The following is a 12,809-nucleotide window of genomic DNA, read 5'->3' as shown; positions in this document are numbered from 1 at the left end:
GACTCAAGGGCTTCTCTTTACTGAAATATGTGCCAGTGCAGATGAAGAGTCTAACTATCTAACAATGTAGAAAATTACCTTATTGATTAACTCAAACATGTTTCAACAGGGTTTGGTCACTTACTAGCAGCTGAGAAAATGTGGCTTTTCCCGCTTGTGTTACCACATTGAGGTTAAATAGTATTCAGTAAATCTTACAAATGCATCTATTACCTCATCTGCATTTATGGGCTGTAGCAAACTTAACAGTAATGATTAGCTGCAGCTACACTCATCAAACATAACCATTAATATATAACTAAGGATGAGCAATGCCAGTATTTTAAACGAAAGCCATCAGCTTCCTCAAACAAGAGGTAGTGGTTGATGTAATGCTTTCAAAGTAATATCCCACAACTGGAAAAATAGCTTTAGCATCACTGTGGCGCTTGATCTGTAAAGAGGCTGGGCAATGGACCATTACACCATCACCAGGCACAAGCTCAAAGTTCCTGCTGTGCCAGCTAATACAACAAATACAGCAAATGGAGAAAGTTGAAGTTAGTAAATTGTATTAATATAATTCTGTATTCTCAAACTAGAGCTCTGACTCTTTGCAGAAGACAGATGTTCAACAAAAATGTTGATGTTCTTTACTATGATGAGTACATTTAATAAAAACTGCACGCAAAACATATAGCTGTTTGCTTTATGCAACCATGAATGTTGAAAACAATATTTTTATGTTTTCAAGAGCATCTAATATAAGTTATATTATATGTTATCTGGTAAAATTACCGTGCACAACATGATGGATACAGTTGGAACAGTTTTTGATTATATTAAATCTATGTACAAATAGCATCAGAAAGATGCTTCGAAGACGCTTTAGATGTGCATTGGTATAAGCTATGTATGTATCATCAGTCTTGATAAAGTTCGAGATAGCTACAGGACATCATTAAATTACTCAACACAAAGAACAAACCTGAGTGAAGCTGGATTTATCTGCTGACCAACACTGCCACACTGTGGACACAAGATGATGCTGAACCACATGTTGATCTGTGGGATCCATGCAACTGTGTTACCAGCATTAATCCTTAAGAACAATTACTGATTTATGTATACCAGAATTGGATTGTTTTGCTTCTGTGTATAAATGGACATCATTCAAAGGACTGTATAACGACTATATATACATCACTGCTACATGAGTCAACGTAGTTGAAATTAAAAAAAACCTCACTTCCTCTGGGAATTTTACAAGTAAAACTTAGTTCTGAATATTTTGTTTTTTTTTACTTTACTTTAAAACTGTGCCTTTGGTTAAATGTAAAATCATAAAACTTGAATGACAATATTTATAATAGGCCTCCAAGCGTGGACAGATCAAGAGAAAACTTTACTTTAAAGAGCTACGACACCACTGTCTATTTTACCAGTGTTAGTCATTACCACTAGCTTTTGTTTTTCACCTTCTTTAGAATAAAGAATTGCTAAAATGATGTATTAGATCACATCAGTGTGCATTTATAAAGAGTTTCTAAAAAAAAAGTAGCTTATGCTTTTCTTATGAAAGCCCAGCAGTCGTACTTCCGCCGCGCCGCACCGCCCCTGCCGCCCCAGCTGTTCGCACCGCTGTCCGCCTGCTGTTCCCCCGCTACTCGCCGCCGCCGCCGCCGCCGCCTGCCCTCATTCCCAAATGCAGCAGCGACCATGACAGGCATCGCCGCTGCTTCTTTCTTTTCCAACGCTTGCAGGTTCGGGGGCTGCGGACTTCACTTCGACTCTCTGGTCGAGCTCATCGTGCACATCGAGGATAACCACATCGGTAAGAGCCGACGCGCGGTGGGCGCCGCAGCCTGCGATGGCCGAGGCTCGCAGCTAGCATAGGCGGCTAATGGAGCTAGCTAGTTCGTGTCACGTCCTGCGTCCTGACAACCCCCGTTGCTAGGTGTGGTGGCTGTTGGTGTTTCGTGTACACAGCGCGGTTTCCTGTTAGCAGCGGCGCTTCTGTAGCAGCAACACGGAAACACTGTTTAAACAAGAGGGGCACTAACAGCTGAGCGGAGACCGCGCAGACACTTTTGTTTGCGCTTTCTGGTCCCTCCCGTGCGACAGGAGCGCTGCGCCAGGCCCGCGTCACGGGGACGCACGAAGCATCTGTCAACATGTGTCCGCAGCCTGACAACGTAGAGACAGGCTGTCAGCGCTACAGGGACTGCTAGTACTACTACTACTGCAGTACTACTACTGCAGTACTACTCCAACAATAGTTTGGAGTTGGATACTAAGTTTCTGTACACGTGTTGCAGATTTCAGGTGTTAGACTGATTCATCCAGTGCAGGTTTTGGATGTACAGTTAGACCCATCCACAGGTCACTGCATACATGAATGTACTGTTATCAAAGAACTTAAACATAATAATAATAATAGTATGTCATAAGACGGAACTTTCTGAAAATTGGCAACATAATACAAGCTAGAAGTGCCATTGCCATACTATGGACATATGTGGTTAAGGATCCACATATTGCACATTACTCTCAATCATATATGGTGTCTGTGTTTATTGGTGAGGAACTTCTCGATCCTTTGTTTCAGCAATCTCTCCATTTAAAGAAAGGAGATCAGCAATGAGTCACATTTAGTCAGAAAAAAAGAAATTATCACTGTTGATCTCTAATACACATATATTACTAGTGCATTCATTTTATAACATTATAACATCATAGTATAATCCATTACTTAATCCATAGCTTGCTCAAATGGGATTGTTGGGTTTTCTGTATCATCTTTTGTATAATTATACTCTGTAAGGTCTTAAACCTAAACACTGTAAAGCTGGTACAAATCTAAATTGACGACAGATATGGGTCAGAAATGCTGGTGTACAGCTGTTGAGCAGTTCAGTAGAAACTAACAAAGGTAGGCTATTGATGTACCTTTATCACCAAGTAAAGGTTTAATTATATTTAAATTATGTGATTATTGGTCTAAAATATTGCTACATCACCTCATAGCGTGCTAATTTTAAATATGATGTAGTGCTTTCTTACGAAAGATGCTGTGCTGCCTTCCTGACTGCACGTCAATCCTAACTTATCACTTCCTTTTTTACTATATTTATTTACTTGTGATTTCCAAGCAGAATGTCATAAAAGGGTTTTGATTAACTGTCCACATGGTTGTGTATTATATTTATAATCCCTGTACACTTTAATATTGCATGTATAAATAACAAAAACAGCTAATTTGCAAAAACAAATATTTAGAATTTTATATTTATTAAATACTCCACTCATTAATTATCTGTTCTGGCTTACATACAGTATGCGTATTTAACCAGTATTGCTATTTTTTAACCAAATCTAGTCTAGGATAGACGCTCCCCTCCTCACAGTTTAACACTCTTTTAGTTCCTGCATCTGCTTCCCAATCTAGTATTTCAGACTCTTATTATTGAAGCTGACAAGGCCCAGCTGTCTCTGTTGTTCTTGTTTGTTGCTTGACTGGCTTTAATATCCTCTGCCCTCTAATTGTGTGCTGTGCATGTGTCCGAGGTGTTAGCCTTAGAAAAAAATGCTTCCAAATGACTTATTGGGGAATAATGAGGCAATTAGTTGGCTCAGAGTGGAAAAACTTTGCTGCCCCCCTCCTTTGTCCACTGGCCTGTGCCCACTCTGAGAAGTGCGAAATCTTGCGCGTTGTGCCAAGTGCCTGTGAAGCATAATTACAGAGAGAGTGCTTGATTTGGCTAGTCTTCCTCCTCATCTGGTGGCCTGCTGCTTAAAGCACATTCTCCTTTATAATTAGCCCCCTGGAAAACAAGCACACATTCTTGTCCCTGTTTCCCCAGCTGGTCTGCTGGACAGGTCGGTGAACAACAGGTGGCGCTCTTCTGCTGTGGGTAGAGGGAGCTTTTTTGAGATGGCTGGTCTGTGATTATGGTGCATACTACAAACTCAATTGCTTGTGTACTCAGTACAGTGAACTGTACCATACAGTTACTATCTTTGTTTACGTGAAAAGGGAATTGTTGATTCAATCAGATAAATGATATTGTAAAGGACACTTCTCATATTTAATTATAAGGTAATTAATTATAAGCCGTGATTAATGTCTCTTTTGAATGTACATTTTCCCACAATACAAATTTAAAAACAGTGTGTTGAAACATTTCCCAAAAGTTTAGACTGTATTTCATTAAAATGGATAAATTCAAATTCTAATCGACCTTATTTATTATTAAAACGTATGCTGGACCGGATCTTGCTCATTGTTCTAGATTTAAGTTCATAAAAACTGTGTCGGGTGGTCCACTTAAACCTTTGTGAACAAATTCAGCTAATTTTAAGAGAGCAGGAACAAATGAGCCAAGAAAACAGCAGCAAGACCTGAAGAAAGTTTTAACACTAAACCTAAGTCATGTTGTTAAGCCTGAAAGATCTCAGTGGTCTGGTTTTGTCTGGCATTTTCTGCACACACTGAGCCACTGATATGTTTGACCAGGTCACTGTAGACCATAAGCTGACTAGCTGCAGCCTGGAGTACTGATGGTTCATGTCCAGCCTCTGTAACAGTGGGTCTGTTTGTTGCCAACTCTCACTGGAGACTCATTTAGAAGATTTTGGTATGCAACCCCCCAAAGAAAAATCTGCGCGGAAGTAATAAATTTGGGAAGCAGTAACTAGTTTCCTAATCTGTGCACCTGGTGGGCCTAATTACATCTTACCAACCCTGACACCACTGCTCCTGTTCATGTGTGGTGAGTGCGACATGAGGGGCTGCAGTGCTTGATAAACCATCTTTCATAGGAGATGATGCACGTCCTGTGTTGGCATTACACAGCATGGGTGTGTATTAAACTGTCTAAATGTGTAGATTGGATAATATTAAGCATATGGTATTGCGCCATGACAAATGCTGTATTTTACAAGATAAATACCAAACATTTATTTATTCCAGCTCTTCTGTTGTGATCATTTGCTGCTTGTCTGTTTTGTATTACGGTAAATTGAATATGTTTATGGTTGTTAACTTTTGGTGAGAAGAAATTGTGCTCTGAGAAACTGTTGAACATTTATGATATCCTGTTTTTCTCAAGTAAACATTTAATTAATTAATCAAGAATTGAATTAAATTATTTAATTTGATTGTTTGTACAAATGTATCTTTGTGGAATCCGCACTTCTGTAGATGCTTAATTTGCTGTATGTGCTGAACTTATTTATAATATAATCATTTTTACCCCCGTTTGTTTTGTTTTTTGTTCTTTTCTTTTTTTTTCAGTAATCTGCAAAGGCAGCTTACACATGGAACTTGACTCCATTTCATTTCCTCCTTAGAGGTCACATCATAATGAATTACCTGTGCCACCACTCCTGGTAATGTCCCCCGCTGCTCAGAGCCGCCATAAACATGTCACTATAATGCTCACTGCTCTGCTCTACCCCACAGTGCATTTGGCCATGAGGGTGGATGGGAGAGCCAGATACTTGTGGAAATGAGAGCGGGAGCTGTGCGTCTGGTGTTTTTTGTGTGAGATGGAGAGGGTCATGGAGGACGTTATGAGAGGGCAGAAGGTGTCACTTCCCCCTTTGCCTTAGGAAGGTTTGTTGTGTGATCATCCCTTGGTTTCCTGTTGGAGGCTGTCAGAGGCCTAATGAGAACATGTTATTGCATCATGTTTTCTGTACACCATACACTGCAACCATCAACCGCTTTAGTTAGTTTATGCTCCCATACATAATATCTTGTACAAAATTTTATACAATATAGACCATTACAATAAGATTAGTCAGTGACTCATAAGGGAAGAGATATTGGCGTGCATTGAGGTTTTTTATTGAGACTTGTTATGGTGTTAACAAAAAAATACAAACTATATGTTTCTCTCTACCAACAGAGAGCTCTATTTGCTGTGAGCTGCACAGATTAAAAACTCTTTAAAATTATTTGTATACGTTGAATATTATGCTTGTCCACCTCTCTGTTCCTTATCCCATACTATGTACATAAACAATCACTTGCAGGAGATGGTGAATAAACACACTTCTTGTTTCCCGTAAGGCCACCAAGGTGGACCACCTGTGTAGCTCGATTAGAGGGGTTCCCATCTCTCCTTAAGACGCCTTGGTCCTTGGTCCTTGACTGCTAGTGGCCCCAAAAGAATAGCAAGCCAATCGGCCCCTGCAGGCCTTCCTCTCTCCAGTCCTCACCTGAAGTGTCTGTGATTTACAGTGTGTGAGAGCAGATTGATCCACTGCAGTTTGAGCGATCTGTGAGCAGGCTGCCATTCCACTCTTGCAGGCTCATTAAGGATCTTAGGAGGGATTTCTTGTGCACTCACGCACACACATACGAACACACAGAGCAGTCTCTGCACTGCCTCTGGCTTTTGGCAGAGGAATAGTGCTATTATGAATGTGTCTTTCCTACTCTACTATGTTTCCGTGACTTTGGCTAGAGAGCAGAGAGAGGTGCGCTGTCTTTTTCACTGGGGATAAATCCACTGTTAATGAAACACTTGCTTACGACTGAGGCCTTGAGAGAAACCTCCTGAGCCTTAGGCACTGTGGTTTGAGCTGTTCTCAGAGCCTACCTGCCAGTATCATAAAACTCTGCCACTGTTTTATCATCAACCAAGCAGCTTGGCCTTTGCCACTGAGTGGATGATGCCTTGTGTCTTTCGACACCCATGTCTACTTAAAGTGAGACTGATGTTAGTTTGTTGACTCAGATTACTCTTAGTCTTCTGTAATGTGTGCTTGCTTATGTATGAATGTGGTTTGGATTGAGTTTAACTGCTCAACATCACCTTTTACCAAAGATGCAGAGATTGCCCAAAGAATTAGACATCTCAGGTCTTTTTACAGCAACAAATGTGTTACATTCAATCTTACAGCTTTAACCAAGAAAACTTACACTATTTACACTATTCCTTATAGAGTACATTAAATAATTTCTATAGTCATTTTTAAATTATTCCAACTAGGACTGATCTGTTTTTGCTTAAGCTGCATTGTAGTTACTGTGCTTTGCAAAAACTTAATTTGGATTGTAATGTTACAAATAGCCTAAGGTGTAAGTGTTGCATATAAATGAGCTAATGGATGGAAACAAGCGATAGTTTTATCCACATGGGGGTAGCAGGCTTTCACAACTCCGTCAGAGGCAGACAGGGAGGCTTAGCTGGTAAGTGGTAGACACTGTTGTTTTATGGGGCATCTCTCTTCTCCCACATGCACGGCAGTGGGAAGATTGTTTGAAGTCAGGCCTGCTTCACCTCAGGGTGTGGAGATTGGCTATTGTTGTACATTTAGCACTGCTGAGCAAGATGAATGTCTGGAGCACAGCATGGGAAAACGCAGTATGTGTAAAATGTGGTCATGTTCGAGTAATGCGGTGTTTGCTTTGCAGGTCAGCTTTTAAAAAGTGTATTGGAAATTCGAAAGATAAGGAACTTCAGATTTATGCTGTTGATAAAAGTAACTGTAAAAAAAGGATGTTTACAGACATAAGGCAAGAAACCAGCATAGGCTCAAATCATGTGGAGCTTCTACAGCAGCACTCATTAGTTTGGAGTGACACATGAAACATTTAAACAAAAGCCTTTTTTCTTCACATTGAATTATTGGTTGTTGGTACTTTTTTAGTAGCCTGTATTCTCTCTGGTCAGCTGAGCATGTTGTACAGTGCATTAGTGATACAGAGGTAGAGATTGTTGACATTTTGATAACCTGGTGCAAGAGGTCTTACTTAAATATACAACTTTCCACTTCAACAATGAGGTTCAGCATTAGCCAGCCCATATTTAACATTTAAACTAAAAACCTGGGTTGTAAGTGCATTTTAATTGTAAAAGTAAATGCTAGTTACCAAGTCCCCCTGCAAGTTATTCTGTGTGCCTGTTTAGTGCAAAAAAACAACACTTGTCAACCATCACAGAATATTCATGGATTTATTTGCTGACAGCGGTGTTTCCAGCGTTACTAACTCTGCATTTAAAACAGCTGGAAGCAGAAGGGAAGCCAGTGTGGGATCTTTGTCACTGCACTATTAACTTCCACTTAGTCAGGGTGCATATTTGTTGTTTTTTTGGCATAGTGTTAACCTGTTTGTTTCACCCTGTCAGTGACACAAAGGCTGCAACACAGAGGAAGCAGGCCAAGGCTAAGGTTCTTTAATTTAGATAACAAGAGGCTATTCCCTATATTGCCATATATGACAAAATCAAAGACTTATGCAGAATTATATGCCTGATTTTTTTCCTCTCTGTCACTCCCATCTGCTCAGACACAGATCCACGTCTTCTGGAGAAGCAGGAGCAGCAGCAGCCTACATATGTGGCCCTCAGTTACATCAACAGGTACATGTCATCATCAAAGCAATTTAACTATGATCATGACAAAAGTGGGATTTTTTTACTTACTGCATTTATACAATAGCTCAATTGTAAGAATATCTACATTACAAATATACTAAACTCTTTTACATCAGTGAGCATTTGTCACTGTGTCCTATGAGGTGTTTGCTCCTCTGATATTCTACCAGTAGATTCAGAAGTCATCTGGTGGATTGCTTAGATGAATTGCTGCAGTATTTGGTAGTTGGGTTTTTTATTGCCCTGGGTTCATCCCAGTTGTCTTTGATATGGTGCTTGAAAAGTGCTTTTAAAAGCCTTATGCAACAAGCCAGTGAGCAGGAAGGTCTGCCGCTGTCTCCCTGCCTTCACAAACACATCTTGATGTGGTTATCGCTTGATTTGTTAATTCCACTTTTGCTGTAACAATGTCTATGTTAACATTTCATTTTTATGATAGACATTACCAAATACTTTACTATCCTTCATAAATTCTGGTGACGTTTTTTGAAGAGAATAGAGCCAGGCATAGTTTTTTGCAAGTACAGTATGTTCTACTGCATAGTAGCTGCATAATAGCAAACCTCTAAACATCAGTGGAGTCCCAGTATATCAAGTTTCTCCTTGTGCAGTGCGTTGTGTGAATGAGGTGATCCTCTCTACTCTCACCAGTTCAACATCCTTGTTTTAAATCCCACTATGCCAGGTTCATGACAGATGCTGCACGGCGAGAACATGAAGCCCTGAAGAAAAAGGTGCAGCCCAAGTTATCTCTGTCACTGACAGGCAGTCTGTCTCGCAGCAGTGTTTCCACACCACCACGTCACACCAGTGGAAATCTCACCCCTCCAGTCACCCCACCCATCACCCCTTCTTCTTCCTTCCGCAGCAGCACACCTACAGGTACCTCCCCTGTTTACATCCACCTCAAGTGTGCTGGCGAAGGGGAAAGAAAAGCAGATAACACTGAAGTCTTTGGATATATATTGGCAGAAACCCCATATTGTCCCAGCTGTTTTCATTTGTCATAGGATATGCCTTATATTCACAGATGTGTCATGTGTCTTACTAAATGAAATCATACGCTACCACGGCTCACATTCAACTTACAGAGAATGAGGGTGAGATCTCACAGTCCAGCTAAATTGTCTAATTCACTACGGTGTGCATTATATAACTGAATATTTTTCTTGTTTCTTTCTTATAATATCTTCCCATGTAGTGAAGTGTCTTTGTTTCGTATGCATGTTCTGGCACAACATCTTTAATTAATCAATAATAAAACTGCAGCTCATTTGCTCAAAGACTTCAGTGAAATTCATAAGTTCTTTCCCATGACTGGCATATTACAGTTTTTCCAAATATTGGCCACTGAAACACATGAAGTAAAGATTATGGGAAGGCAGCTCCAAAACACATGCCGTGAAAAGAACACGCTTGACTGTCTGAAGGTTGGAATTTCATCCCCAGAGATCACACGCCACAAACTGGGCTTAAATCAGAGCTTGTTCTGTCATTTACCTACAGGTAGCGAATGTGATGAGGAGGAGGTAGACTTTGAGCAATCAGACAGCGATGAATCATGGACGACAGAGAGTGCCATCAGCTCTGAGTCTATCCTCAGTTCAATGTGCATGAACGGAGGAGACGAGAAGCCGTTTGCTTGCCCTGTCCCAGGCTGTAAAAAGAGATACAAGGTAAGATTAAGTCCTCATCTCTCCTTAGAATACAGATCAGATAAAAGATTGGACATAAGAGTTTGGAACATTTACTTGCCAAGAGAGAAACAGACAGTAAACAGATAGTGTTTGTATTGTACAATGTGGTTTTATTGCCCAGCCAATAGAGATTACAAAGCAAAATGGATTCCCTGCTATTGGGAGAACAAAATAAGATCTTAGTTGAGCATTACAGCAATATAAATGCATACATTTAGTCAACTCCAGTGATGTGGAGTTTTACAGGACTTTCCATTCACATCTGGTGTGTGTGTGGTTGGGATAAATTACGTGCAGCCGGAGAAAATTGCATTGCTGATGTGAATGACAGGATTATGGGCAATGGCTTAGACTGAGGACGCAGCACCAGGCATGTGCTTAGGCTTAGGCGCAACAAGATAGGTTTGTAACAAGAAAACATTTTTATTTTTCTAGTCTTTACAGTCATGTTGACTGGTGGCCTCTTTTTGATGCAAAAGATAGACCGCATGGCCAAAGTCAGTGAACACCCACAGTTTTTATGCTACAACATTATGTTATATTTTAGACAATAGTGTGCCTACAACTTTATGGCAGGGTTTCTGTTTCAGCATGAAAATGTACTTGTGCACAAATCCAGGTCCATAAACAAAATGTTTTTTGAGTTTGGTCTGGAGCTTGACTTAACAACATCCAAACCCTTTGGATGAATCAAAACACATGATAAGAGCCAGGCCTTGTTGCCTTATGTTAGTGCTGACTTCAGCAATGCTTTGTTGCTAAAATGGGATCAAATGCATGACAGCTTTCACAGTCTTGTGAAAAGCCCATGAGCATATTGACACTCATAGTTTTGCAACGAGGTGTTCATCAGGCACATATGAGGAGAATTTTTCGAGTGTCCACTGGCCTCTGCCCACGCAGTGCATTTGTGTGAGCATACTGTTAGCATACACAGTTTAGAGTGTTTGGTCCATGTGTCCCAAACGATGACTCGCTTCATTACAGAATGTGAACGGGATCAAGTATCATGCCAAGAACGGCCACCGAACCCAGATAAGGGTGCGCAAACCATTCAAGTGCCGGTGTGGGAAGAGCTACAAAACATCTCAGGGTCTCCGCCACCACACCATCAACTTCCACCCACCCATCTCTACTGACATCATCCGCAAGATGCAGCAGTAGAGACCAAATGAGCGACCAGCACCCACCTTCAGGCCACTTTCCAAACATCTGAACACCATCATCACCAGCAATAGCTGTTTCTCATTCATTGTTCCTTTCATCATCTACCCCTTCTTTTTCTCTCTCTCTTATCCCACCTTTCTATGACACTATTTTTGAATGCATGGTATAAATGTATAATTATTTATCCTTGTTTTGTTTTTTTTATTCCAAATGTTAAATCTTTTCACATTTGTATTTTGCACATTTAGGCTATCATGCATGTATTTGAGTTTATTTTATTTCATATATGGTGCTCGTTGACGAGAGGTAATGTTGCTGACTAGACATCGGTCCGACAGGTCACGAGTAGCCATGCATGTATACTAGGGCGTCCTGCTTTAAAGGCAGTGTGAATTCAAATAAATAAAAAAGAGGAACGATTTGGATGTTTTTACAAAGAAGGCATAAACGATTATTTTGCCTCTGTCCCATGTGAGGCTAAAATGTGACAAAGCAAATGAAAAAAAACTGAATGTGTGTTGTATAACATGAGAAATCCAACCTGAAAACTTTTGTATGTTTCAATCTATACTAGACTTAGTGGTAATAATCAGTTGTTGGACTTTGTTACTTTTCCTTTCATACCGAAAGAATTCCAAACTTTTTTTTTGTCTGTTGCAAACACGTGTGAGCACCAAAGGATGATCTCAGGTGACATTTGCAAGCATTTCTCATCACAAACCTGATTGAGTGTTTTTGCTGTTCAATGGGATCATGGGAATTTTGTGTCATTGTTCCTAATATTTGTGATTACACTTTCTGGAAACTTAAATCCGTTTTCCTTGCCTCTTTTGGTGAGGAGTTAAAGCACTTTTTGAAACAAGTTGCCAACAAATAAGCATTTTTTTTGCCAGTATGTCGTTTCTGGTGTATAGCAGCTACCGAAACGAGTCAAAGGGCCTTCAGAGCAGAAATGCAAGTTGCTTCAAGGGAAAATGTACACCAAACCTTCAGTGTTTCCTGTATTGGGGGGTTTCTGTATGTACAGTAGTTGCCTTGAACTATAAACCATTCCAGGCAGTACAGATTATTTTGTATGGCTTCATTTGGACAGTTCAGCTGAATAACTGTTCACTGCTGTTCACTCCCCAGTCTTATTTTTAGTACACTGATATTCTCGCTGCCCTTTGCCCTTTCGCTTTGAGCGAAACACATGCAGAAACTACTTTGTGCCATAATATCAGTCAACCCTGAAATAACAATTATAAAATGCCATAAGACTGGGGATTTATCAACAATGAACCACTAGGTAACATCTTCACTGCATGGATGTTAGCGTTAAGGAACTATTGTGACAGTATTTTACTGCCAGTATTGGAAAAGTTTTTGACAGTGTGTACAGTGAATGTATTGTCATGTGATAAGTGCATTAAATTATATTTTCATATGTTTCTGGACTTTAAAAAAAAAGAAAAAAAAAGAGTATAATGTGTATGAAAAGATAAAACCAGAGGTCATCTGGAGAAACTAATGATGATGTTGCTGCTTCCTGTAAACGTTTATGTTTAGAATTAAAGTTTCTCTGACGTGTGCCTAA

The 12,809-nt window shown here is 40.1% G+C and overlaps 1 protein-coding gene across 1 annotated transcript; it reads left to right on the top strand.

Annotated features, from left to right (window-relative positions):
• The first annotated feature begins 1,628 nt into the window (after nucleotides 1-1,628).
• On the top strand, nucleotides 1,629-12,798 carry jazf1b (JAZF zinc finger 1b). Its single transcript, XM_026369809.1, has 5 exons — nucleotides 1,629-1,813; nucleotides 8,282-8,354; nucleotides 9,055-9,251; nucleotides 9,876-10,045; nucleotides 11,054-12,798. Exons 1-5 carry the CDS (start codon nucleotides 1,699-1,701, stop codon nucleotides 11,228-11,230), a joined length of 732 nt encoding a protein of 243 aa, XP_026225594.1. The 5' UTR covers nucleotides 1,629-1,698; the 3' UTR covers nucleotides 11,231-12,798.
• The last annotated feature ends 11 nt before the right edge of the window (nucleotides 12,799-12,809 follow it).

Source organism: Anabas testudineus, chromosome 16, assembly GCF_900324465.2.
Source record: "Anabas testudineus chromosome 16, fAnaTes1.2, whole genome shotgun sequence".
NCBI classification, from domain to species: domain Eukaryota; kingdom Metazoa; phylum Chordata; class Actinopteri; order Anabantiformes; family Anabantidae; genus Anabas; species Anabas testudineus.
The sequence above is the reverse complement of the archived record's forward strand: the minus strand, read 5'-3'. Positions and strand labels throughout refer to the sequence as shown.

Bases quoted from the DNA above. Each gene is read 5' to 3' on its own strand.
- jazf1b (XM_026369809.1), top strand. From the start codon at position 1,699: ATGACAGGCATCGCCGCTGCTTCTTTCTTTTCCAACGCTTGCAGGTTC. The intron at 9,252-9,875 runs GTACCTCCCCTG...ATTTACCTACAG, and splicing joins CCGCAGCAGCACACCTACAG to GTAGCGAATGTGATGAGGAG. The intron at 10,046-11,053 runs GTAAGATTAAGT...GCTTCATTACAG, and splicing joins GCTGTAAAAAGAGATACAAG to AATGTGAACGGGATCAAGTA.